The sequence below is a fragment of the Episyrphus balteatus genome, chromosome 1 (genome assembly GCF_945859705.1).
Source record: "Episyrphus balteatus chromosome 1, idEpiBalt1.1, whole genome shotgun sequence".
Lineage (NCBI taxonomy): Eukaryota > Metazoa > Arthropoda > Insecta > Diptera > Syrphidae > Episyrphus > Episyrphus balteatus.
This window is the reverse complement of record NC_079134.1, coordinates 113,533,196-113,560,677: the sequence shown is the minus strand read 5'-3', so window position 1 is coordinate 113,560,677 and position 27,482 is coordinate 113,533,196. Positions and strand designations below refer to the sequence as shown.

The 27,482-nt window shown below is 33.2% G+C and overlaps 1 protein-coding gene across 1 annotated transcript; it reads right to left on the bottom strand.

Annotated features, from left to right (window-relative positions):
- Positions 1 to 5,481: 5,481 nt before the first annotated feature.
- Positions 5,482 to 5,967, bottom strand: LOC129909890 (serine/threonine-protein kinase Tor-like). Its single transcript, XM_055987041.1, has one exon. The coding sequence runs from the start codon at positions 5,965 to 5,967 to the stop codon at positions 5,587 to 5,589; it is 381 nt and encodes a 126-aa protein (XP_055843016.1). The 3' UTR covers positions 5,482 to 5,586.
- Positions 5,968 to 27,482: the final 21,515 nt, after the last annotated feature.

The window sequence follows — 27,482 nt, the reverse complement described above, 5'->3', positions numbered from 1 at the left end:
TGCATCTCGATTACTAGTTTCGTCAAAATATATCTGGCAACCCTAGACAGTGATGGCTGTTTGTTTTTCAGTTAAGTTCTTGTTAAAGACATAATTAGATACTAACAACTGCGTTACTGCTCATCTGCGTTACAATAAAGAATAAAATGATAAATAGTTTGTTTAAATCTATTTTTAAGTTTTTAAATTAAAAAATAAAATCATATACATAAATTAATTAAATTCAGTTTAGCTATTGTGAAATGTTAGGTGTATGTAGTCTTCCAAAATAATCTTCTAATGATAGTAGAACTTTGATTCGATGGTTTATATAGTATTGAATAAATATTATTGTCTTTCGGTATTATTTGAACAATTTTCTTTTCGATTTTCAGTCGAATTTTAATTTTATAAGGTTTGGCGTTCAACTTTATGAGAGAGGATGTTTCCTTAACATGTATTTTGAAATGCATTAAACGATATCGATACAGAATAACTTGAGTCAAATCTTTCGGATAGAATATGAGCTAATTATTTAATTATTTATTTAATTTAAGAGGAATCTTTTTTCTGTAATTTGTAGAAAGTAACACAGTTGTTTAGACTTTCCATCAATAAGTGTTTAAACTGCTATCACTTCGATTACACTGGTCTACAAAATCTTCTTTATTTTCATTGAGAACCAAAATATACATTTCTGAAGGTATGTATGTCAAATATAAAAAAAAAATTGCAATTGTGCTTGAAATTCGAGGTTTGGTCACTTTTAAAACGATCAGAACAAAGTATGATATTGATCATTGGTTGATTAAAAATTTTAATTCACGTTCCTTAGTCTAAGGACTTCATTTATAGAACTCAACCAAAACCCACAGATGAATCGCGTGAATACGTGTGAGTTATGATTTCCCTTACCATCCTAATGGTCTGATAAACATTTTGACTATGATTCTACAATGTACATTTTGTTTGTTAAAATAAATGCTAGCTGCTTACTGTCGCTAACAGTGTGTTTTTGTTCAAATTTGTATCTTTTATTTTAATGGACATGACATGCTGCTTGATTTACTGTATTTAAGTTATAAAAACAAAGCTTAAAACTAGTATTACCTATAAGAACCTATTGAAAATCAAATACATTTTATTATAGTTGGTATTGTCACATTGTGTTTTGATAGCTGTTACACATTAAAATAATAAGACAATCAACAAAGTATAATGTAAGATTTATGTTTTAATCTAATACATCTCTTAATTTTATTTTCAGAAAATAATCTTTTTTAAAGACCTGACTTTATCTAAACTTATTTCTTCTTTATTTTATTTTATAGATCCATATTATTTAAGAAAAGTGTAAGAATAAAATAATGATTGAGTTGTTAAAATATAATAAAATAAATTAAATATTCAAATAAATTAAATAAATAAACTTAAATATTGGGGGACATCGTGAATCAATCTCCAGAAGAAACTCGTTTCCCTCGGAATATTTTTTCCCCCGAAATGTATTGTGTGATGGTGAATCTTCCTCGGATTTTTTTCTTTTAGGGAAAATTAATTGCCCATACCAATACACTACGAAAAAAAACTTTTCGTACCCATGTTTGAAACCAGAAAAATTTCCCAGGGAAATTTTTATTCACGATAGCCCCATTTAAAATAAGAGCATATTGTATAGAGTTGAATTTGAAAACAAATAATTTTATTATTTTATTAAACACGAAAGGAATTGATCAATAGTTCTGTTAACCGAGTGATGGATATGAAATTATAAATTTATCAGATCGTACAAAAAATTAATTGAAATAAAAATTTTTTTTTTTAATGTAGGAATATTTTGTTAAAATTATGTTTTAAACTAATACAAGAATTAATGAAATAAAACTTAAATAAAAACGTATTTAAATTATCTAAAAAAATTTAAATGTTGATGTAATTGCAATAATAAGTGAAAATTTTCTTGTCCGATAAAATTAATATTAAGGATGTGTATTAAATGGATTTAACTAGGTACCAAACTTAAATAAAAATATTTTAAAAATACTTAAGTAAAAAATTGATGTAATTACAGAAACAAATTAATAATTTTTTCATCTAATACAAATTGTTAAAAACAAAACAACACAAAAAAATTTGTTATTTAAATAAAACACATTAAACTATGTTGAAGAAAATATATATGTCAATGTTGAATAAATGTTTTTAAGAATGAAAGAAGATTAGAATTTTGAATGTGAGATTAAAAAATCGTTTTTATTGTAATAAAATTTTATGAAAAATAAATTATGGCATGCACTATAATAGAGACCTGTTTTTTAATGATGAAGAAAAAAAAATGCAAGAATCGACAGAATACTTTGGGATCAAAGGTATGTAGTTAGGTGGGATAATTTTTTTTTTGTCAAATTAATTTGTAATAGAGAAATATATGTTGTGCTTTTATTTCAATTGCTAACATGTATATTCAGCAAAGATAACAAAAAACGAAGGTAAAATCAAGTGGAAAAATTGATGTTCTTTTAAAATAATGATTTTCAACCTTTTATATATTTTTTCAATTCGTTTTGTAATGGTTTCGTTTTCAAGTGACATGAATTACCTATGCTTGTTTTATCTGAACAATGTAAGAACAAGATGTTTTAGTTTTGATTCTACATGAAACACACGATATTAAGATTTAAAAGAAAATGATTTCCCTTTTGAATTGAAAATCATAGCCGTGTTTTGGTGGTACTCAGTATTTTACTGAGTAAACATTTTCAAACAACAAACGATTACTTTTACTTATTATCACAACAAAAACATTACTGTTAAAAAAAGAGCCAAGTTCTCCTATGTTGAAGTTATGCTAGCACAAAAAGTACTGAAATGTAAAAGTGTACCAAGTTCTAAAGCTTGGCTTTAAATTTGTATAAATTAAATGTCCATTGTTCTCTTGACAATTTTTTTTTTTTAAATTACCGATTTTTAAAGCTATTTGAAAAATTGCCAAGTAAACAATCAACATTTTATGTATACAAATTTAAAGCCAAGCTTTAGAACTTGGTACACTTTTACATTTCAGTACTTTTTGTGCTAGCATAACTTCAACATAGGAGAACTTGGCTCTTTTTTAAACAGTAATGTTTTTGTTGTGATTTCACTACTTTTTGCAAGGTGTTGCTCAGAGAAAATGGGCGGTTACCACGACCCTTGTCTAAAATTGTCAAATTTTAAATTGTTTCTTTTGTATAAACTACCAGGTCTACCATTCTACCAAATTTTAATGTTCTACGAAAGTTAGAAATGCTCTATAATATTTGATGAAAATTCACCGGAGATAGGCAGTTGCCACGCCCCCCTGGCTAAAATTCTCAGATTACAAATTTTTTCCTTTGTATAAACTACCAGCTCTACCATTCTACCAAATTTCAAGATTCTACGATAATCAGAAGTGCTCTATAATATTTGATGAAAATTCAGCGGAAATAGCCGATTGCCACGCCCCCTGGCTGAAATTCTCAAATTTTAAATTTGTCAATTTGTAAAAACAACCAGCTCTAACATTCTACCAAATTTCAAGATTCTACGATAATCAGAAGTGCTCTATAATATTTGATGAAAATTCAGCGGAAATGGGCGGTTGCCACGCCCCCTGGCTGAAATTCTCAAATTTTAAATTTTTTCCTTTGTATAATCTATCAGCTCTACCATTCTACCAAATTTCAAGGTTCTACGATAGTCAGAAGTGCTCTATAATATTTTATGAAAATTCAGCGGAAATGGGCGGATGCCACGCCCCCTGAATTGAAAATCTCAAGTTTTCGATTTTTTCCTTTGTATACACTACAAGTCCTATCACCGTGTAAAATTTCAAATTTCTACGATATCGGGAAGTTCTCCATAATTTTGATGATCTGTCAGTGAGTCAGTGAGTCAGTTACGGTTCCTACTCATCGTAGGAAGCTGAAATTTTGCGAGGTGTTTGGTTTTGACTAGCTCAACAAATGTAGTGAGTTTGAAATTTCTAGCATCTTTGGTGTCGAAGTTAGAGGGGGGTCGAAAATGGCCTGAGTTGTTTCCTGTAAATAAGGGTGTAGTGCCAAAGTTGCTAGAGAACTTGGCTGGGCACTACCGTGCCCCTTGATTACACAATCATTTATTGTTGAAGGGTCATAAATGCATAAGTTTAGAAAAAAAATTTGTCTGGAAAACCAGCACATAAAAAACTTTTTTTATCCTTTATTGATTGATTACAATTGTTGCTGTTTCCCGTGCAAAATTTTACTGAGATAAGTACTGAGTTATCAATAAAACACGGCTCATATCTTCTTCGATTACAAACAAATTGTGAATAGAAGCAAAATATAAACAACCACCCTCATTATGCCAGCTGTGGCTCAATGGATAGAAGTGTTGCTCGAAAGCAGAGTTGCCGGAAAGAAATTCTATAGGGTAGTACCGCAGTAAAAAATGAGGAGTATTTTAAAATAAACTAGCCGACCCAGCCCTCGAAATTCGAGTGCCAATTTCTTTATTTTTTTTTTTATTTGCAACAATTTTGAACACAGTAATACCAAAATAGTTTCTTTATTTTTTATAGTATTTGTTGTTGTTTTCTTACGATTAACTACACTTTTTACACAGGAATATATAATATACCTACTTTTTGATATATTTTAAGCCTGATTTAGATATTGTTGAACTACGTTTTAACTACGCTCAACTACGTAAAAAAAGTATCGAAAAAGAAAATGCAAAGTGTAATCTCCTTAAGGGCATTGTGTTTGCACCTTGCATTTCAATTCAATTCAACCTGTTTCATGTTCCATTCGTTCAAATTCCATCCGTCAATCATTCAACCAGAGATACACAAAGGAGATGGGAAACCATAAACAAAAAATACCAAGACTGGAAACTTTCGTACGTCTTTCCCCCCAAAACCCTGTTGTGTACCGTGTTGTCTGTGAATATATGTGAAAGCCACCACGTTGGTAAATGACGTTAACACGCACACATTTATAGATTCACGACATTCAACACACATCGAACACGAACACAACGATAAGTTCACGACATTCACCACACCTCGCAGCTTGTAGGCAAACGTCAGTTGACCGCCGAGTTTCCAGTCTTGGTATTTTTTGTTTATGTGGGAAACTTTCGTACGTTTTACCCCCCAAAACCCATTTTCCTAAAATTGTTTTTGTAATTTGAACCGTGTCTGTGAATAAATGTGAAAAGCAACAACAAAGTGATGAGGTGAAAAACGAGGTGAGTTTCTTTTATTTTGACAGTTCTATTTTTTTTTTTTCTGAAATTAAAATTTTCGATAAGAAAAGTTTATTTACAAAATAAATTTACTAATGGGTAAGAAAAAAGTAACAAAAAACGATATAAATTAATTAATTTGTTTCTTTTTAGGAGGAGAAAAACATTCAGAAGTGTGCTGTTTCTGCATGGCGAAGAAAAATATGTTTTTTTTTTACCATTCATTACTTTGAAAAAAAAAAACAATAAAGATTTTGATGTTTGGATCATTAATTTATTTTTTCGAAATATGTCATATATGATAGTACATGCATGGGCCAAATCCATCCAATTCGAAGAAGTCTTATGTCTCTGGCTTCATTCGTAGTCTTCGGTTAATTCACGTCCATAGGCCTGACTGAATGTAGTCTTTTTCAATGTTTGTGGCCCACAATCAAGCATATTGTGCAATGGTTCCAATATTTCAAACATTCCTTTTACATTTCTTTCACCAAAGTACAAACGGGAAGCCTCTTCCAGTCCCTCAGCCCATTGTTCATGCCAGAGGATGGCCACCCGAATCAATTCCTCACTGCACATCATCGCTTGTTCAACCAATTTCAGGGAGTGTTTGCGTATTGAATCGAGAATCTTAAATGCTGCATTCTTACGAGCAATTGATGCAGACTTTGAAGCCACTGTTAGAGGATACACCAATGCTTGATTCCAGCGTCCTACAAGATATTTTATTTTAATCATGTCAAGACTCCTTAATCTTCGTACTTACACTTGGTTTGTCGCTAATAGAGTATGGAGGGATGACAATACAATCGATTTAATTGCAAAATGCGGCTTTATATGTGATTTTTATGTGGTAATGCAGGCTATTTTGGTCAATTGATTTTAAATGCAAATAAAATAATAACTTTATTTCATCTTTTACCCTTAAAAAAAGATGAAATAAAGTTTTTTTATTTGCATTTAAAATCAATTGACCAAAATAGCCTGCATTACCAAATATAAATCTAGAAACTAAACATTTGTTTTGGATTTTGTTTTTTTTTTTTTTTTTGACATAACAAATTTGAATTCACCTCGAATAAAATAGCTGTAAAATTTTTCAAAGGGTGCGTTTGGAAAATTCTGATGTAAGGGTATAGACACACGAAGTTTAAGCTAAGGGTCGGATAACATCATACAATTTTTACATTACACAATAAATAGCTGTGTTTTTTGTTTATATATAGATTTGGTGCAAAAAAACGACATCGGGATATTTAAAATCTAAACAATTTACCTGTTCAATACAACAAAAACTTTATCTGTATAGATTTTTGAAAAATCCAGATAAGATTTTACTTTCTCTTGATAAAAACAGTAGTCCCAAGGCACAGTACACATAATAAGGTAATATATTCCGAACGTTGTCAAAATTTGTTTGTCAAAAATGGGCACCAATCTGCCAGGCCGGCCTTTAATTTTTATATTTCAATCGCAGTAAACAGGAAATTTGTTTTTGTTTTTATTTATAAAATGTCATTTAAAAATATTATAAATTGAAAAATAACAAATTTTCTTCGTGTTTCATCGCGGAAAATGGTAAATAATTGTTTAAAAATTAGTGGTGTGCGTGGTTTATCGGTTTTTGTGCGTTTTTCGTCGGTATTTTAAACAATTAAGAATTCGGTAGCTGACATTGGTCGCCAAAGTGTCATGTTTTGACAATCTGGCGACCAATGTCAGTTCGGAATATATTACCTTTTTATGTGTACTGTGGTCCCAAGGTACTTTATTTGTTGTGTTATAGGTATTTTATACAGAAATATCTAAAAATATTAACAACAAAAAAAGCGGAGAAAATGGGGTTTGAAAAAAGTTCTCATAGAAAAAAATATTCAAAAATTTGTTTGACATGGTTGAATTGAAATGTTAATATAAATACGCAATGCACTTTTCAGATAAAAATCTAAAATGGATCCTGATTAGATTGTTATATACATAAAATTAGCAAAGTTTTTTCTAAGATCTCTCTTGGTGAGACGAACCTATTTTTTGCATGGAGAAATTTCAACGCTGGTCTGTGTAAGAAAAAAGTCAAAAGAAAAAACAAAAAAGAATAAAAGAAAGGCGTGACTTGTGACCAGCGTTGCCACAAAGTGCCCGATCGGGCCATTTGGCCCCCTATCTTATATTTTGGCCCTTTGCCCGGGCCAATTAGAAATGGCCCACGAATCCAAGTTTTAGTAGATTCATCTTCATATTGTAACGATGAATTACTGAACTACTTTTAAGATAAAAGTACTACCTACCCTCTGAACACATCCCAAAATATCCAACTAGACTGGAAGTCTGAAGCGCCCCCTCTTGGAAAGGAAGTTTCGAGAAGCAAAGACGAGAACCTTCGAAGACATTCTCGAATCTCGAAATTCCGGTATAAAAGGGCAGCGTAAACACCGACCGGATACAGTTTAATCTTGAAAGTGAAAGAGTACAGTACAAAGTGAAATAAAGTGTTGCGAATTGTTAGTAGTAAATAAAGTGATTTAAAAGTGTGTTTGTTTGAGCGAATAATAAAAGTAAATTGAGTTGAAATAAAGTGTGTTCTTATTTGAACGGAAATATAAGTGGAAATTAAATAAGTTTTATTGTTAACCCGGAATAAAACATTACATTGGTGTCAGAAAAGTGGAATAAAACTTATTTATTTGTGCGAATCAGATAATTTCGCGAATAAAATAAAAAGTGCGCGAGTTACAAAGGTACCCACTCCTATGGCCACACAATTGGTACCTATTGAGATACCAATGCCTAAACAATAATCGAATAACCGTAGACTAAACAAAAGATAAGATAAACATCTCATCTCAGTATAAACATAATTTAATCCAATTTAATCCAGTATAATTTTCAAAGACAATATTCGGCACCATAGGTTAAGTGATAAAATGTAACATAGTTTTAAGTCAGTTCTTAAGATACCGTCAATAAAGTAAGATCATCTCGATCCGATTATTAATAAAAATTGTGCGTTGCGTTTTCATTTTAATTCTCCACGTTAGGAGAAGTTTATATATTTTTTTAAGATCCACGAGGATCAGTTACTTAACTGGCGCAGTCGGTAGGATACCCAGTATCCGCTCGCTCGAATACAAATAATATCGGTTAAATCAAAATCCGATCTAATAAAAGTGAGAAAATTATTCTGATCTTAAACTGAGTAAAATTGGGGTTGTGCGACCTTATTAATAAGGGAAAGTCATATTAACGCACTCTTAAAACACCTAACTGAGACTGGTAGGTTCGACCCAAAACTCTGATCAAATAATATAAATCAAATCACATAAATTCGACAAATTACATAATATAAACATAAAATGGAGCAACAAATTAGTCTTCTTTTAACCGCGACGGCGGAGCAGAAAGAACTCCTGCGGCAGCAGCAGTTATTGCAGCAACAACAACAACCAGACACACAAGAACATGACCAACAGCAACATGACCAACAGCAGCAACAACAGCAACAAGACCAACAGCAACAACAGCAAGAACAACTACCTGATATCAAACCTGTTACAATTGTTCTACCAGAGATGGAAATAGTAAAAATTATTCAAAGAGTTAAACCGTTTAATGCAGAAGGGCCAAGAGACGTGGCATCCTTTATATATGACATAGATATTAACTTACAATATCTAACACCAGCCACAAAGGCTTTTACAATACAAAATGTAGTCAGAGGACTAATACAGGGAAGAGCTCAACAACCAATTCGAATGCTAGGACCATATGCAACATGGACATCAATGAGAGAAACACTTATCAAAAACTTCGGACCCCAAGAAAGCTATATCAACATATACACAAAAGCAGTAAGTTTAAGAAATAACAATCTAGAAATATATTATTTTAAGTTGTGTGAATTAATGGATAGAATTAATATTAAATATAATTTTGAATTGGTTAAATGTAATGAATTTTCACACGAGAATGTTAAGGGTATGTTTTTTAGAATTTTCTGCTCTCAATTAAATACAAATCAGGAAAGTTTCGTACTTAGTCGAAACATAAATTGCATGCAAAAAGCATACGAACTATTAAACAATTATAGAAATTCGAATCCACAGTTTTTAGAAGGACACCCTTCTAGACCTAGAAATCATAATGATTCCAACCGAAACAATGGTGGAAATTTCAACAGTAGAAATCCAAATAATAAATTAAATAGATTTAATAATAATAATTTCTCAAATAACAGAAATTTAAACAGTGGTAACTTTAATAATAATAACGCCAATAATAATTACTCAAACTTTAGAAATTCTAACAGTAGAAATTTTAATAATAATAATTATAATAATAATAATTATAATAATAATAATAACAATAATAATAATAATACAGGGAATTACAATAGGTTTAATAATAATTCAAATTATAACAATACTCATAACAATAATGGGTATAATAGAAATAATAGTTATAGAAACAGTAACAATTATAACAATAATAGTTCCAACCAAAATCAAAATACAAACTCGAGAAGCATAAATATTAATCAAAACAATGAACCAGAAAGCCGCGATGTAAATTTTCAGGTGGAGGCCTCAGAGGTCCTCTACCCATAGTAAATCTCACCATCGAAAACGAAACCATACCTGTACTTATTGATTCTGGTGCTTCAACCAGTAGCATAGACTCCAATTGTCTAAAATCATGTACAAGGTACAAATTAGAATATCCCCAGGATATTTTTGGTCTAACAGGTACAACAACAGTAACCGAACAGATCAAAACATCCTTCCCAAAAGAATTCAACGCACCTAAAAACAATAAAATGATGTGGAAAATTTTAAATTTTTCCGGAAAAAGTTTCAAGGCAATCATTGGACAGAATATTCTGTACCCTTTAAATGCCATCCTCAATCTAGGGGAAGGTTCGATTAAAATTTTTAAAGAAACACTTTTTTTTAACTATGCCTATCCACAGGAAATCAATTGTTTCGAAGAACTTAAAGAAACAAATAATTTAGATTGCTTATACAAAGATTTAAACAAAGAAGAAAACGATTCCCTCAGAAAAGTTTTAAAACACAATAGTGACTTATTCTATAGAGAAGGCACTGATCTAAGTTGCACTTCAAATACAACACATAGTATAACCACTACGGACGATAGACCCATATTTTCAAAAATTTATCGTTTCCCAAAAATACACGAAGAAGAGGTGGAAAGACAGGTTCAAGATATGCTGAAACAAGGCATCATACAGAAGTCAAATTCCCCTTACAATGCACCAATTTGGGTAGTACCCAAAAAGCAAGACAATTCGAGAGTTAACAAATGGCGAATAGTTGTAGACTATCGCAAATTAAATGAAAAGACTCATGAGAACAAGTTCCCTCTTCCCAACATCGAGTCAATTTTCGACAAACTCGGTAAAGCCCAATACTTTACCACACTAGACCTGGCTAAAGGTTTCCACCAAATTATGGTCGATAAAAAGGACCAACACAAAACCGCCTTTAGCACCCCCCAAGGACACTATGAATTTGTAAGAATGGCGTTCGGTTTGAAAAATGCCCCGGCTACGTTCCAAAGAATGATGAACGAAATTCTTGGAGAACATATTAATAAAATATGCGTCGTGTACCTTGACGACATTTTAATATTTGCAACTTCCTTACAAGAAATGGAAGTGAATATAAAACTTATTTTTAAAGAACTAAGAAAGAGCAATCTTAAAATACAAATTGACAAATGCAAATTCTTTTCCAAAAACACTGAATATTTAGGTCACATTTTGACGGATAAAGGTATAAAACCAAATCCAAATAAAATAACAGCCATAGAAAAATTACGACCACCAAAAACCGTAAAACAAATTAAATCATTCTTGGGAATTACCGGTTATTATAGGAAATTCATCGAGAATTATTCCAAAATTGCAATTCCACTAACAGAATGTTTGAAAAAAGGAAGAAGGATCAATGAAAAAGATCCAGCTTTTCTTAAAGCCTTCGAAGAGTTAAAATCCTTGATTACGAGTCATCCGATATTAAGATATCCTGACTTCAAGAAAACATTTACTCTAACAACCGATGCCTCAGACAAAGCCATTGGTGCTGTACTGTCGCAAGATAATCACCCCATTTCTTTCGCATCTAGGACCCTCAATGAACATGAGATTAACTATGCAACAATTGAAAAGGAACTGTTATCTATAGTATGGGCAACTAAGTACTTCCGACCTTATCTTTATGGAGTGAGGTTCAACATAAAAACGGATCATAGACCATTAGTTTGGTTAAGTAATCTTAAAGATCCTGATTCACGAACAATAAGATGGAAAACAAGATTGAATGAATATAATCATAATATAGAATACGTTAAAGGTAAAGAAAATAAAGTGGCAGATTTTCTGTCGAGAATTAATGTTAACAAAAATGAAATAAATATTAACGAAATTAATAATGCTGAAAGCAAAGAAAGTGAAATTATAGAAAACAAAGGTATAGTAAACAAATTTAAAACTCAAATAATTTTAGTTAAAGAAAAGGAACAAACTTATAAGAAAGTGCATAGTAAGAAAAAGATCTTCATTACAGATGAAGAAATAAATAACAGTGAAATGATTAAAATATTAAAAGAATACTTACCTGACAAAGGAGTATTAGGAATTTGTTCAGAATTAGAAGATAACTTATTTGAATTATTTAAAAGTAAAATGTTTGCAGATTTTACAACGTCACATTATAAGTTAATAAAATGTGCCTTATTAGCAGAACATTTACTTAACAAAACCCAATGCTTTGAAAAGATAAAACAAATTCATGAGGAGACTAACCATAGAGGTATCCATGAAAACTACACAGAACTAAAATTAAAATATTATTTCAATAAACTTCAAGAAGTAATAGCAGAATATATTAATAATTGCGAAGTCTGTAACTTAGCAAAATATGATAGGAAACCCCCTAAACCAAAATTTAAACATACGGTAACACCAAACAATAAAAACGAGATAATCCATTTAGACATATTTCACATTGAAAAGAAATATTATTTTACAGTAATTGATAAATTTTCAAAACATTTATACGTCAAAGAAACTGCAGAAAAAGGCTCAACTACCTTAGTTGAAATGATAAAAGAATACATTCAAAATTTTGATAGACCCAAATTAATTGTGGCAGATAACGAATTCAATACAGCTAATGTAATAGAATTTATAGAACAAGAAAATCTATCAATTCATTTTAATTCTCCAAATAGCCATACAGGTAATGCTGACATGAGTAGATGTCATTCTTCTCTCCTTGAACACATAAGAATACTTAATATCACGGAACCGAATCTTGAAATCACAGAAAAGATTCTTAAAGCAACTACGTATTATAACAATACAATACATTCAACCATAGGTAAGAAACCAATAGAAGTACAATTTGGAAATGTAGATATTAATGAAATTTTTAAATTATTAGAATCAAAGAAAAATCAATGGTTAGATTATCATAATAAAAACAGAGAAACAAATAAAGAATACCCCTACGATAAAGCTTATATTAAAAATTATGGTCAAGTAAGACATAAAGAAAAACCAAAGTTTAGAAAAGTAGATATTAAACCAGACGATGAAGGAAATATTAGACATAATAGAGGCAATAGAAAATTAAAAGTCCATCCTACACGGATTAAAAGACAGAAAAAGTATTTTAAAGGACCAAATAAAGATAAAATCCCAAAACCCACAAATCAACAAAACCAAAATCAATAAAATTCTTTTATTACAGATTTTCAATCAACTCAACAGAAAAACAATCTTTATAATTATAACATTGTTAACTATGAGTCAAATAACAAGCATAAATGCTGATATCCAAATAGAAAACATAGAAGATGAAGGAATCATCCTAATAAAAGATGGAGACATACCAATAATAAGCGATTATTATCGAATTTATCACAGAATTAATTTACAAGAATATTTAGACACTATATATAACTTAACTTTATATATACACCAAAACGCAGATATTATATCAGTTATAGGAAACGACCAATCCCTTTTTCATAAAATTTCGAAAATTCAAACCAATATAAACATGCTTTTAAGTATTAATGAACATTCTGTAAAGAATAATAAAACACTAGTAAATAACAGAGTCAGAAGAGGACTAATAAATGCAATAGGTTCAATTTTTAAATTACTTTACGGAGTAATGGACAACGATGATAGAGAAGAAATATTAGAACATTTAGATATCATAGATAAAAATGATAAAAAATTAGTAGATGCTTACAACCAACAAATTTCTATTAATGGAATTTTTCAAAACAATTTTAAAAATATCAGAGATAACATAGAAGAAGTAAAAACCCAATTTTTTAAATTAACAGAGAACGTTAGAGACGAAATAAATGAAATTAAAAACGAAATTACACTACTTAAACTCCATAATTATATTTCTGAATTAGATAATGAAATTGAAAAAATTATTGATAATGTAAATGCAGCAAAAGAAGGAATTATGTCTAGATCAATCCTGGATATAGATGAAATTGAAGAAAATTTTATAGGTTTAAATGAGCTAAAAGAAATCAAAATTAACATTTTTGGTAAGGAAAATTCAAATATTTTTATAATTATAATAAGTGTACCAATATTTTTAAATAAACAATTTCCAACTTACTACTTAAGATTAATACCTTTTTCAAATAATTCAATTATATCAAATATAGAAGAACAAAAAGTTCTAAAATACGAAGATAAAATCTATCCTATTAATAAATATCTTAAAAATTTAATTAAGCCAATAGAATGCTCTCCATGTAAATCAATTGAATATAAAACCAAGAATTATGTAGAAGAAATAGATAAAGGTCTATTAATTGTCAAAAATTTTGAAAATGCTATTGAACAAAATTGTAACGAAAAAATATACCATTTACATAAACATTTTATTATAAATTTTAACAAATGTACTATTTACCTAAATAATAAACAATATCATAACAAAATACAAATTTTTAATCATAAAATTGTAATACAACCAAACTTAAATATGAGCATTATAGACTCAGAAATTGTTATTAAAGACCTAATTATTCAAGATATAGAGCATCAAAATAAAATAAAACTTATAGAATATAAGAATAACCGTAATACGATTACATTTTCAACCATAATTGTTATATGTACTGTAATAGCTATTTGCTACTTTTTATTAAAATATTTATATAAAAATAAGAATATTAAAATTATAAATAAGATATGTGCCGAAGAAATAAAATCTGAACAAATAAATATACCACTTAATGAAATTAAAATCATGAAGCCTCAGGAGAGTCTTCAATCTAAGGCGGGGGGAGTTACAAAGGTACCCACTCCTATGGCCACACAATTGGTACCTATTGAGATACCAATGCCTAAACAAGATAAACATCTCATCTCAGTATAAACATAATTTAATCCAATTTAATCCAGTATAATTTTCAAAGACAATATTCGGCACCATAGGTTAAGTGATAAAATGTAACATAGTTTTAAGTCAGTTCTTAAGATACCGTCAATAAAGTAAGATCATCTCGATCCGATTATTAATAAAAATTGTGCGTTGCGTTTTCATTTTAATTCTCCACGTTAGGAGAAGTTTATATATTTTTTTAAGATCCACGAGGATCAGTTACTTAACTCGCGTGGGTTTTAACAATAAACAAAGTGTAAAACATTTTGAAATAAGTAAAAGTGCTCGCATTTTAAAAAGTTAAAATGGGTAAGACATTAAATCAGTTAAGTTTGACTGAGCTGAAGGCGGAATTAACTAAACGAGGTCTTCCTACTGCTGGATCGAAAAACGACCTCATTATTCGCCTGCAAGATTATTTAACCCAGAAAAGCGAAGATTTGGATACATTTCAATTCGAAGTTGAAATGGTAGAAGAACGAGTAAGTACTAGTTCCGATATGTCATCCATGATGGCTGTTCTCCTTGCAAAATTTGAAGAACAGAAAGATCAAATGGAACAGCAACGTAAAGAACAAAAGGATGAACAGAAAAATCTTCTTGAACAAATTGAGACACAACGCAATGAACAAAGAGAACAAATGGAACAACAACGAACAGAGCAAAAGAGTGAACAACAGAATCTTCTCGAAAAAATTGAGAAACAACGTACCGAGCAAAAGAGTGAACAACAGAATCTTCTCGAAAAAATGGAGAAACATCTAGAAGAACATCGCGATGAGCAAAAGAATCTTCTAGAAGAACAGAAAAATCTTTTAGAGGGAAAGCTTGGTGATTTCGAGAAGAAGTTCACTGCTCTTGACGAGCGTGTTGAAGAAAACAAAGAAAAGCTGTTTGCAATGGACACAAAGTTCGAAGAGAAATTCCAAGACATTACTAAAGAGTTGGACAAGGTTCGAAAAATTAAGGCCCGAGAAAGTTCTGGTGAGTATTCAAAGAAGAAGGAAATGCATCCACCAACCTTTGATGGACAAAGTTCTTGGTCGATCTACAAGAAACAGTTTGAGGCAGCTGCCACAACAAATGGCTGGGATGACGAAGACAAATGTATAGCGCTGACTCTTGCTCTTAGAGGTCCTGCTGCCGAGTTGTTACAAACTTTACCACCAGAAAAGAATGGTAACTTTAACGCTCTTGTCCAGGTCATTGAAAAACGCTTTGGAGATGGCCATATGCAGGAAGTCTTCCGCGTCCAACTCAATACAAGAGTCCAGAAAAGAGGAGAAACTCTGCAACAACTCCAAGCAGATATTGAAAGGTTAGCTCATCTGGCATATCCGACAGCAGGAGACGACATTATCAATCAGTTTGCGACAGAAGCCTTTGTACGTGCTGTATCTGATATAAATCTTCAGCGAGCAATTCGAACAGCTGGAAAACGTTCCCTTCCTGAAGCATTAGCGTTTGCACTCACTATGGAAGCAGCAGAACAGGCTTCTCAAGGCGTTCATCGGGTAAGAGAAGTTACAGTGGAGGAATGCTCTTGTCAAAAACTCGCATTCCAAAGAAACCAGCGAGACGGAGCTGCTCGATGCTGGAACTGTAACAAGACAGGACATCTCCAGCGGCAGTGCAGATTGCCACCAAGAAGAAATGCTTGCCAGCACTGTGGAAACAGGAATATTGCCCAACAACAGGTAAGCGATACAACCAACACTCATCCTCAACTTGATTCCCATTCGGGAAACGAGTAAGAACCAACTTCGAGGGGCAGAAGCTGGTTTCTGGTATCGATGGCCCCAGAACCACAATTCAAGTCTCACAGACTAAACGAGACAACAAAAGTCTGACAGTAGAGGCAACCATAAACAATAACCAACACGTGGCTACAATTGACACCGGTGCCACCGCCTCTATTGTACGAAGAGACTTGGTAAAGATGACGTGGCTACATAACATCAACATCGTCTGAAGACCGCCACAGGAGAAGCAGCAAGAGTGTACGGAGAAGTTCGTCTTGAGATCCGTATAGCAGAACTAAAGTTTTTACATGTGTTTTTGGTGGCAGATATATGTGACGAGTGCATCATTGGAATCGACTTTATGAAGGAGCATGGAATCATTTTGGATATCGGTAATCAAGTCCTGAAATACAGAAATGTAGAGATTCCAATGGTCTATGGCAGCGAAAACTCAACAACAATTAGAACTGTCATCAAAGAAGACATGTGCCTGCCTCCTTCTTCAGAAGTTTTTGTGCGGACGAAGTTAAAGGGGAACTGTGGAAACCATCGATACCTCATGGTCGAACCAGAAGTTGAGCAGAGTTCCGAAAACATCATCATCGGGAAGACTCTTGTGGCACCAAAGAACAACATGGTACCTGTACGGATACTTAACATCAAACCGTACCCAATCAAGCTTAAGAAAGGAGAAGTTGTTGGGCAATGTGAATCTGTGTCCGCAATAACTAAGATCAACGAGATGGACACACAGATGACTATGAACTCTGAGAAACTAAAGACTCAAATTCTCAAATCAGACAACTTGAGTCAACATCAGCTTAATGTTGCTGGAAGGCTTCTTCATGAATATGCTGATATCTTCTCTTCACCCAGCGGGCAATACGGCCGAACACAACTGGTGCAGCATCGAATCGATACAGGCGACGCTAGGCCGATTCGTCAACCAGCAAGACGTCTCCCCTTGGCCAAACAAAGTGAAGTTGAAGAAATGATATCGACAATGAAGAAAGACGGGCTGATCGAAAATTCCAAAAGCCCTTGGGCATCACCGGTAGTTCTCGTCAAAAAGAAGGATGGAAGCACTCGATTTTGTGTCGACTACCGCAGGCTGAATGATGTGACGAAGAAAGACAGCTACCCACTGCCAAGAATCAGCGATACTCTAGATGCAATGGAAGGAGCACAATGGTTTTCGACTTTGGATTTGAAGAGTGGCTACTGGCAGGTAGAAATCCATCCAGAAGATCGGGAAAAGACGGCTTTCTCCACAGGAAATGGTCTGTGGCAGTTCAATGTCATGCCGTTTGGGCTATGTAATGCCCCAGCTACTTTTGAGCGTTTAATGGAGTGCGTTTTAAATGGATTAACCTGGAAATCTTGCCTAGTCTATTTGGATGATGTCATCGTTTACGGGAAAACATTTGATGACCATTATGAAAACCTAAAGGCTGTATTCCAGAGGCTACGAGAAGCGCATCTTAAGTTAAATCCAAAGAAATGTGAACTTTTCAAGACCGAAGTCAAATATTTGGGGCATATCATCTCATCCCAAGGAGTAATGACTGATCCAGAAAAAGTTGACACTGTGAAGAATTGGCCAACCCCTCAGGACAAGCATCAACTTCGGAGTTTCCTCGGTCTGGCAACGTACTATCGACGATTCGTAAAGGATTTTGCGAGAATCGCCAAAAGCTTGCACCAGCTTACGGAGAAGGGTAAACCCTTTAAATGGTCAGGTGAGTGTGAGAAAAGCTTTCAGGAACTGAAGCTGCGGTTATGTGAAGCTCCTGTGTTGGCCTATCCGACTCCAGGCAAACAATTCATCATTGACGCAGATGCAAGTAATGTTGGAGTTGGTGCTGTTTTATCGCAAGTTCATGACGGAGAAGAAAAGGTCGTTGCCTATTTCAGCAAGGTACTCTCGAAACAAGAAAGAAACTATTGCGTGACCAGGAGGGAACTTCTTGCTCTGGTATTGGCAACAAAGCACTTCCATAAGTACATCTATGGACAGAAGTTCCTTCTTCGTACAGATCATGGTGCACTAAATTGGCTTTTGAACTTCAAAAATCCAGAGGGTCAAGTAGCAAGATGGATCGAGATACTTCAGACGTATCAATGTCAAATTCAACATCGAAGAGGAAAGCTGCATTCAAATGCAGACGCATTATCTCGGCGCCCGTGCAAGCAAGACTGCAAGCATTGCACACGACTAGAAGAAAAGGAAGTTGTCGCTGTTAGACGAACGAGAGCTGATCCCATTTGCGGCTGGAGTAACGAAGAACTCAGAATGGCCCAACAGGAAGATTCGGACATCGAACCCATCCTTGCATGGAAGGAATATCAAGAGAAACCAGAATGGGCCGACATCTCCGACCGAAGCCCCACTCTCAAAGCATATTGGGCGCAATGGGACTCACTTCATGTGCAAGAAGGGCTACTCAGGCGTAAGTGGGAATCCGCAGACGGTAAATCCTATGTAATGCAGCTAGTCGTACCTCAGTCAAAGGTTAATGATGTTCTCCGAGAGATGCACGAGGGAACTTCTGGAGGCCATTTAGGTATCAACAAGACGCTGGAAAAGGTACGACAGCAATTCTACTGGTTACGTATGAGAGAAGACGTTGAAAAGTGGTGCCGAAAATGTGATACTTGTGCCGCTAGCAAAGGACCAGCTAGAAAAATGTGGACGCACCTTTTGAGAGAATTACAATAGACGTAGCAGGTCCTTTTCCCGAAACCAACAACGGAAACCGGTACATCCTTGTAGTGATGGACTACTTCAGCAAGTGGCCTGAGGCATTTGCCATCCCAAACCAGGAAACCAAAACAGTTGTGGATAAGATTGTCTTTCATTGGGTGAGCAGGTTCGGAGTACCCTTGGAACTTCATTCCGACCAAGGAAGGAACTTCGAATCCAAGATCTTTCAAGAGGTTTGCTCACTCCTTGGCATAAAGAAGACGAGAACAACACCGCTTCATCCACAATCTGATGGGATGGTTGAGCGATTTAACAGGACACTTAAGGAACACCTGTCAAAAGTAGTCAATGATAATCAACGAGACTGGGACCGACATATTCCATTATTCTTGATGGCTTATAGAAGTGCAACACATAGTTCTACTGGACATACACCATCGGAAGTCCTATTTGGCTCAACAATACGCCTGCCAAGTGAAATAAAATTTGGAAGTGTTCCAAACGAGCCACATGAAATGGATGAGTACGTAGATAACCTGAAAGGAACACTGGCTGACATTCACCAACGGACAAGGACAAATATAAAAGCGTCTAGTGACAGGATGAAAACAAGATATGACGCACGAGCGACAGCAACAGGGTTTCAAGAAGGAGAACTTGTGTGGTTTTACAATCCCCACCGACAAAAGGGACTATCACCGAAGCTACAACAAAACTGGGAAGGCCCTTACACAGTAATGACCAGAATTAACGATGTGGTTTACCGTATACAAAGAGGGGTAAGAGGCAAACTAAAGGTAGTTCATTGTGACCGTTTACATCGTTATAATGGTGAAAGAAGCAATGGAGTTGTTCGGGACGAACAATCCTAAGAGGGGGGTAATGTAACGATGAATTACTGAACTACTTTTAAGATAAAAGTACTACCTACCCTCTGAACACATCCCAAAATATCCAACTAGACTGGAAGTCTGAAGCGCCCCCTCTTGGAAAGGAAGTTTCGAGAAGCAAAGACGAGAACCTTCGAAGACATTCTCGAATCTCGAAATTCCGGTATAAAAGGGCAGTACAAAGTGAAATAAAGTGTTGCGAATTGTTAGTAGTAAATAAAGTGATTTAAAAGTGTGTTTGTTTGAGCGAATAATAAAAGTAAATTGAGTTGAAATAAAGTGTGTTCTTATTTGAACGGAAATATAAGTGGAAATTAAATAAGTTTTATTGTGAACCCGGAATAAAACATTACAATATGGTAATAATTAAAAGACTTTACAAAATTAAATATATATCATCGCTATGCATCGCAACTACAATAGGGGTATTCACGATCCGATGCAACTGGTCTAGTATCATTGCAAAAGTGCAAAAGTGTAAGATCTTACAACACTACAACAACAAAATATATGGATTGAAATTTTACAATGGTCTTGCACTTTTGCTATACCCTAACCCTATTGCAAAATAAAAATACAATGGATTAAAATTATTTTTGACAGATGGTAGCTCACCGTCGCGTCGCGTCGCCCATGATAAACAGTTTGTCTTTTAAGCTATTGCATAGATTTTAACGCAGGCCTGGCATGGGGAGCTAACCAAGAAAAAACGTAACGAAAAATTAGTACATTTATGATGGTATGTGTGTATATGCATATGATACGATTGTACGAAGCTTGCATGGATGTGTGAATGGTTTTGGTTCAGCCAGAGAGGGTTATATAAATTGTGTTAGACAACAAAAAGAGGAGTAAGGAAGAAGACCATACATTGTTCTGTATTTTCTTTTCTTTTGTTTTCTCTTCCCATTCTTCTCTTTCTTGATCAACTTTTTGTGATGTGTGAAGGAGTAAAGCGTTGGATTGCGCTTGCGATATTAAATCAGAAGAGGAGAGAAAAAGTATTCTTGTGTTTTCTTATTTTTTTATCTGGAGAAGTTTATGACATGAGATTGTGTGTATGCATGTTGATAAAAAATGCAATGCAATAGCTTTACCGCTGCAGTCCTCGAGTGCCACAAGTCTTTTTTATTCTGTTTATAATGGTTGTCGCTACTCATGTCCCGTAATTTAGTTTCTTTTGATGTAAAATAATTAGTGAAAATTAATTAACCCGAACAAAACAAAGAATTAAATTATAAAAAATGGAAGAAAAAGAAGCGACGGTGGAGGAAAAAAAAACATCATTCATGCTTCAATATTTACTATAGATAAGAAGAGGGGCGTTCACGATCTATTGTAAGAAAATAAAATTTTACATTTTTACTAGGCCTGTTGCACCAGATCGTGAATACCCCTAATGTGTATTCACCACACATAAATAGGTACCTATGTATACTGAATTAATTAATATCTCGTTTAGTAATTTGATTTTTCTCACGTCAGTTGTATTTATTTATTTTTAATAATGGCTCAAAGCTAAAAGATGTTTGTGAAGTAAAAGTTTAAAATGCTCATCTGTGTTTTTTTTTAAATTTATTTTGTAAACTAATGGCCAATAAAAGCCTTTTAAATATTTATCGTTTTTTGTGTCCCATACAAAAACGTCATTTAAAATTTTAAAAGCCTGTTAAATGTTTATGAAATCGGCTATTAATGCTTTAAACAAATAAAAAAGAATAAATAAAATATTAATAAATTGCATTTTTATGTTTTTAGGAAAATTTTGTTAGTAAAATATTTGGCCCACAATTTTGTCAAATGGCCCTCAAAAGAATTCGAAATAGCCCTCTCCGCTTTTTTCTTCGCGGCAACGCTGCTTGTGACTGAGTTTTAATTTGTGAATTGAGTTCGTGTTTTCCAAAGTAAATATGTAAAATTAATGATTTTTTTTCAAATTTGCAAATGCAAATAACAACTAAAGCCCTAACTACATTGACCACTTTTTGCAAAAGTAAAATAGTGAAAATATTTTTTCCCTAGCGCAATTCGTTTGTAAAAAAGAGTGTAGGTACAAATTGTTTTTGAGGCCAAAAAATATGCTTTCTGCATCAATTTGGTAGCTTTTCCATTTCGGGAAATCATTACAAAATCAGTTTGAAAATTTTTACTTTTTCACTTTTTAGGTCAATGTAATTAAAGCCTAGTACGCAGTTCAAGCGAAAAGAAAAAATTTCAATTCTCCAAAATCAGCAGCGAACATGTTAACGAAAAAATACCATCGGTTATTACGTCAAAGTCAAAATAATAAAGTTTTGAATATTTTTTTCTTCGTTAATTTGATGCCGTAAACTCTACAGATAAATATTTTTGATGCATTTAAATGTTTTAATTATTTCTAAAGTGCGCAGTATTTCAGATCAACCCAATGGAACACACATTTCCATTTTCTGAACTTCGTTTTCTGATTCTTCCCCATTTTCTGAATTTTTCATATTTTTTTCAAAATAACTGCAAATTTAAAAAAAAACGGCTTTTTTACTTCCCACAGTGGTGAATAGACATTTCTGGCTAAGTATGCGTGTTTTCACGCATGTGTGTTTTCACGCATACTTATCCAAAAATGTCTAAAGCAGCTTGTAGGCAAACCCGAATGACGTCAGAAGTTTCTCATCTCTTTTGGGTATCTCTGTTCTACACACTACACTGAGTCCATAAACAAAAAATACCAAGACTGAAAACTTTCGTACGTCTTTCCCCCCAAAACCCTGTTGTGTACCGTGTTGTCTGTGAATATATGTGAAAGCCACCACGTTGGTAAATGACGTTAACACGCACACATTTATAGATTCACGACATTCAACACACATCGAACACGAACACAACGATAAGTTCACGGCATTCACCACACCTCGCAGCTTGTAGGCAAACGTCAGTTGACCGCCGAGTTTCCAGTCTTGGTATTTTTTGTTTATGACTGAGTCCTTTGCTCATTCCTCAGAGCTCAGATGTCAGATACGCTGCAACTTGGGTTGAGTAAAGTAAATATGTTGTTAAAGATTTGTATAATTTTATTTTATTTATCTTTTTTAGTCTTACAATAATAGTCTAACAATGATATTATAAATCAAAATTATATACATACAAAAAAATTCAGTGCATTTAATTAAACAAAAGAGGAATTTTATCTTCAGAATAAGTTAGTCCCACAGTAGTACATATAGGCATATTGGGTTCAGAGCAGAGATACCCAAAAGAGATGAGAAACTTCTGACGTCATACGGGTTTGCCTACACGCTCTGGCAGACATTTTTGGATAAGTATGCGTGAAAAATCGGATATTTTTGGTAAGTATGCGTGAAAAATCGGATATTTTTGGCTAAGTATGCGTAAAAACACTGTGATTACACTGTGTGTGTTTTTCACATTTATTCACGAATACAAAAGAAATTACAACAACACGAAATAAACAAATGGGTTTTGGGGGGTAAAACGTACGAAAGGTTCCCATCTCCTTTGTGTATCTCTGGTTCAGAGCTTCAGTTGGAGCTAAAGGTAATTCCTCCTCTGGCAGCAAATGGGAACTGTTCGACTACCTGTGTCACACACCAACAACAAGTCAAAAAAGTTGGAACAGAACTATTGTGAAAAGAATACCAAAAGTTGTTATCAACGGACTGTTCTAGGCAGAAAAGTGCAGTTTTTTGCTTTTCATTGAGGTTTTTTCTGTTCTGAACTGTTCTAGTTTGTTAAACGCACTTTCAACGAATTCAATACAAATCGCTGCCTCAAAACTATAATGTTCTATGTTTCAAAAAAATGTTTCGAGAAAATCGACTACAAAGTTTGGAGTATCAGAATTTCACCCTTTATTTATGTATTTTTGCATGAAAATAGAAAATTAACTACCGTAGCTGGATAATCTATCAATTCAAATGCTAAAATTTCTTTTTTGATGCTGGAAATCTGTTTAATTAACGTTTTTCTATTTTGACATAGAACATTTATTTGATTTCCTTGCATTTCGAGTTGAATTTTTTGTTCTATGTTCGACATACAACATTATAGTAATGAGTATGGTATATGAAAATAACCAACTTACAGTCAAGACAAACAATATTTTTGGAGTAATTATATTGCTTTTTAAGCTTTTTGTTGTTTTTTTTTTATTAAAAACCATAAATTTAATGAAGTGCATCATGCCCAAGCAAGTTCAAAGATTTCAAATTAGTATTTACCAAGAAATTAGCAAAAAAATATAATTACACAGCAATTATTTAAATAAACATTCAAGTGAACCTTACTTACAAACTATTGCTGATTACTGTCAGTAACTTTTTCAAAAAAGCCATAATCGACTTGCCGCATGACCTTTCAATATTGCTTTAAAGGATTTTATTTTGGAGTCCGGCAGCTAATTTTTAAATGTAAAATGTTCTATGTAACTTAAAAGTAGTCATTTTTGTATGGGGTTCAAATGAGGCAAATTGTTCTATGTCAACTAAGAACTTTATAGTACTGAGTATAAGCCATTATATCCGAAAATTGAATATTTGTTTTGGCCATAAATATTGTATTAAGCCAAAAATAAAATTTTTGTGGACACAATCTTGTAGCCATTGAAAAGACGAAAATTTTGATATAAAAAAGTCATTTTTTTCCATTTCTTCGACATAGAACATTATAGTTTTGAGGCAGCGAAATCGTATCTACTCGGGAAGAAGAGCATGAGTAGATGATAGTACTAGATTAACCAAAACATCTACTAGTAGTAAACTACCAACTCCAATGGAACAGGGCTATTATTTGTTTACGTTTGGTTTGGTTGTGCTTTTCTTTTCTCGTTTGTTTAAAAAAATCAAAATAAAGTTATTTTCCTAATTTGTTTAATAAAATTAATTGAAATAAATGTATCAAATAGAATTGACATCTGGAAGGAAGAAAGACTGTGGTTGTGCAGTGTTCACCAAATACGCGGTTGAATATCGAAGCAGGTTAAAATGAAAGAACAAAATTTCAACTGTATTAAAATTGATAAAATGTTATAATTTTTAGTAGACCAGTGCCGATGCCTTCAAAAACATTAAAAAGTACAAAAAAATCATAGTAGGATGAAACCCATTGGAAAAGGAGGGGAATATGATAAGAATGAAAGGAAAAATAAATTACGGGCGAGCCGAGTTCGGGAAGTGGGTGGGTTGAGTTTTTAATGGTAAAAAATGGTATATCTCGATTTCCGGCAAAACTACAAATCCTATAGAAAATAGTTGTATAGCAAAGTTGTAGGTAATAAAAAGATCTACAACTTTTGTGTCAACAATTTTATTTCATGTAACATTGATTAATCTTACGTTTTTTGAGTAATTAAAGTGTAAATTTGAATAAATAGGCCAAAATTGTAAACAATGATAAAAAAATTTTTTCGAATTCAAGCTTTTTTCATTTTTTGAATTTTACTAGAACATGTTCTATAGTATACTAATGTAAATTTTTTTTTACACCATCAGAAAATAGATATTTTAACGAACGAAATGCCCACCGACTTTTTGAAAAAAGCTGATATTTTGACACGTGAATTTTCGATTGAAAATTAGGGTGTTTTTTTGGTATTAAGTCAAAATAAGGTGAACAAATTAATATTTTAAATCAAATAAATTACAGTGTATTTGGAACATAATAAGGTAAGCTTTCACCAAATTTCGTAGAAAAATTTTTGTTTTTGAAAAAGATAAAAATAAAAAACCAAAAACTCGGTTTTTTGAATTTTTCACATAAATTTTGAGGTTATGTGAAAAAATTGTTGACACAAAAGTTGTAGATCTTTTTATTACCTACAACTTTGCCATACAACTTTTTTTGTAGTTTTGCCGGAAATCGAGATATACCATTTTTTACCATTAAAAACTCAACCCACCCACTTCCCGAACTCGGCTCGCCCGTAATTTATTTTTCCTTTAATTTTCATCATGTTCACCTCCTTTTCCAATGGGTTTCATCCTACTATGATTTTTTTGGTTTCAAAAATTATCGACCCTGGTCTATAGATGAAGATTTTCGAAACCAAGTATTTGAAAATTTTTTCATTTATTTATTTATTTAAGCTTAGTACAAGCTTAAAACTAATTAAAAACTAACTTAAACTACCTTAGACTAATTTAAAATTTATTTTTATTTTTTGGTTCTTGTTTTGTGTTGTTTTTATTGTATTAAGACCGGGCCCTAAGGCCCACCTTAATGTTGTTTTATGGGAAACAACAAAAACGAAAAAAAAAACCAAAAACTTAAACATTAAACACCAAGCTTAAAAAATAAGGGGGTTTGGATGGAGGTGTTCATATCGGGGGCATAAGATGGGAATGATTAGTGCAGCAGGATATTCCGGAGATTTTTTCTAAGTGACGATTTATACTTATATGGAAGTCAAAGGAGGGCATTGTTTCGTTCGATTGCCTTAGCATTCTGGACATAGGTTCAAAGTGGCCATAATTGGTTCGATGACGGGAAAGGTAAAATAAGGGTGGAGAGCGGAGACTTCGGGGATTTGTGTTTAGGTTGATTTCACGTAGAAGAGAAGATGAGTCAATGTTTCCTGTAAGCAATTGATGGGCAAAGAGTATGTCGGCTATTTGGCGACGCTGGGCTAAGGGTTCGGGTTGCAATTCAATTAGATTCAGACGGTCATGGTATGGGGGTAAGTTGAATCTATCTTCCCACATAAGGGCACGTAAAGCGAAACGAATAAATCTTCTTTGAACGTTTTTAATTCTATGTGAATGATATTCGTAAAAAGGTGACCAAACTTGGGAAGCATATTCAAGACTGGGTCTTACGAATGTTATGTAAAGGGATTTTGTAACATATGGATTATTGAACTCCTTAGACCAACGTTTAATAAAACCAAGGGACCGGTTGGCTTTGTTAATTATCTGATCAATGTGAGAGTTAAAATTTAACATTCTATCACATAAGACGCCCAGATCACACATGGATTCTGCTATTTGGATGGGTTCATTTAAAAAGTGGTAAATTCGTGAGGAATTTAATGTACGTCTACGGGAGTATGTAACTTTAAGGCATTTACAGATGTTCAAATCTAAAAAAATTATGTTTGCACCAATTGAAAAAGCGATTAAGGTCGTTTTGGAGAAGATTAGAGTCAGATGGAGTTGAAATTTCCTTGAAAAGGTAAAGTTCTAACAAGATATTCAAATATTTCAGAGCACTAGCAGATGTGTTGCTGAAGGCCCCAGCCCATAGAATCCGTTGCGTCCGTTCCGTCAATCCATCCGTTGAAATTGACGGATGGGACAGAAAGGGGTGACCCATAAAATGCGTCGTATGACGGATTGCTTTTTGACAGCTCACTTCAAGTTCCAAGGTGTGTTCGATATTTTATCGCTGAATGTGCACTAAGGAAGTTCTGATGCAAGAAATTGTTAACTAATATCGTCGTTCTTTTTTTTAATAAAATAAAATGCGCGACTAGATTTCA

What these genes read in the sequence shown, in the direction of transcription:
- LOC129909890 (XM_055987041.1), bottom strand. Translation starts at nt 5,967, where the DNA reads ATGATTAAAATAAAATATCTTGTAGGACGCTGGAATCAAGCATTGGTG.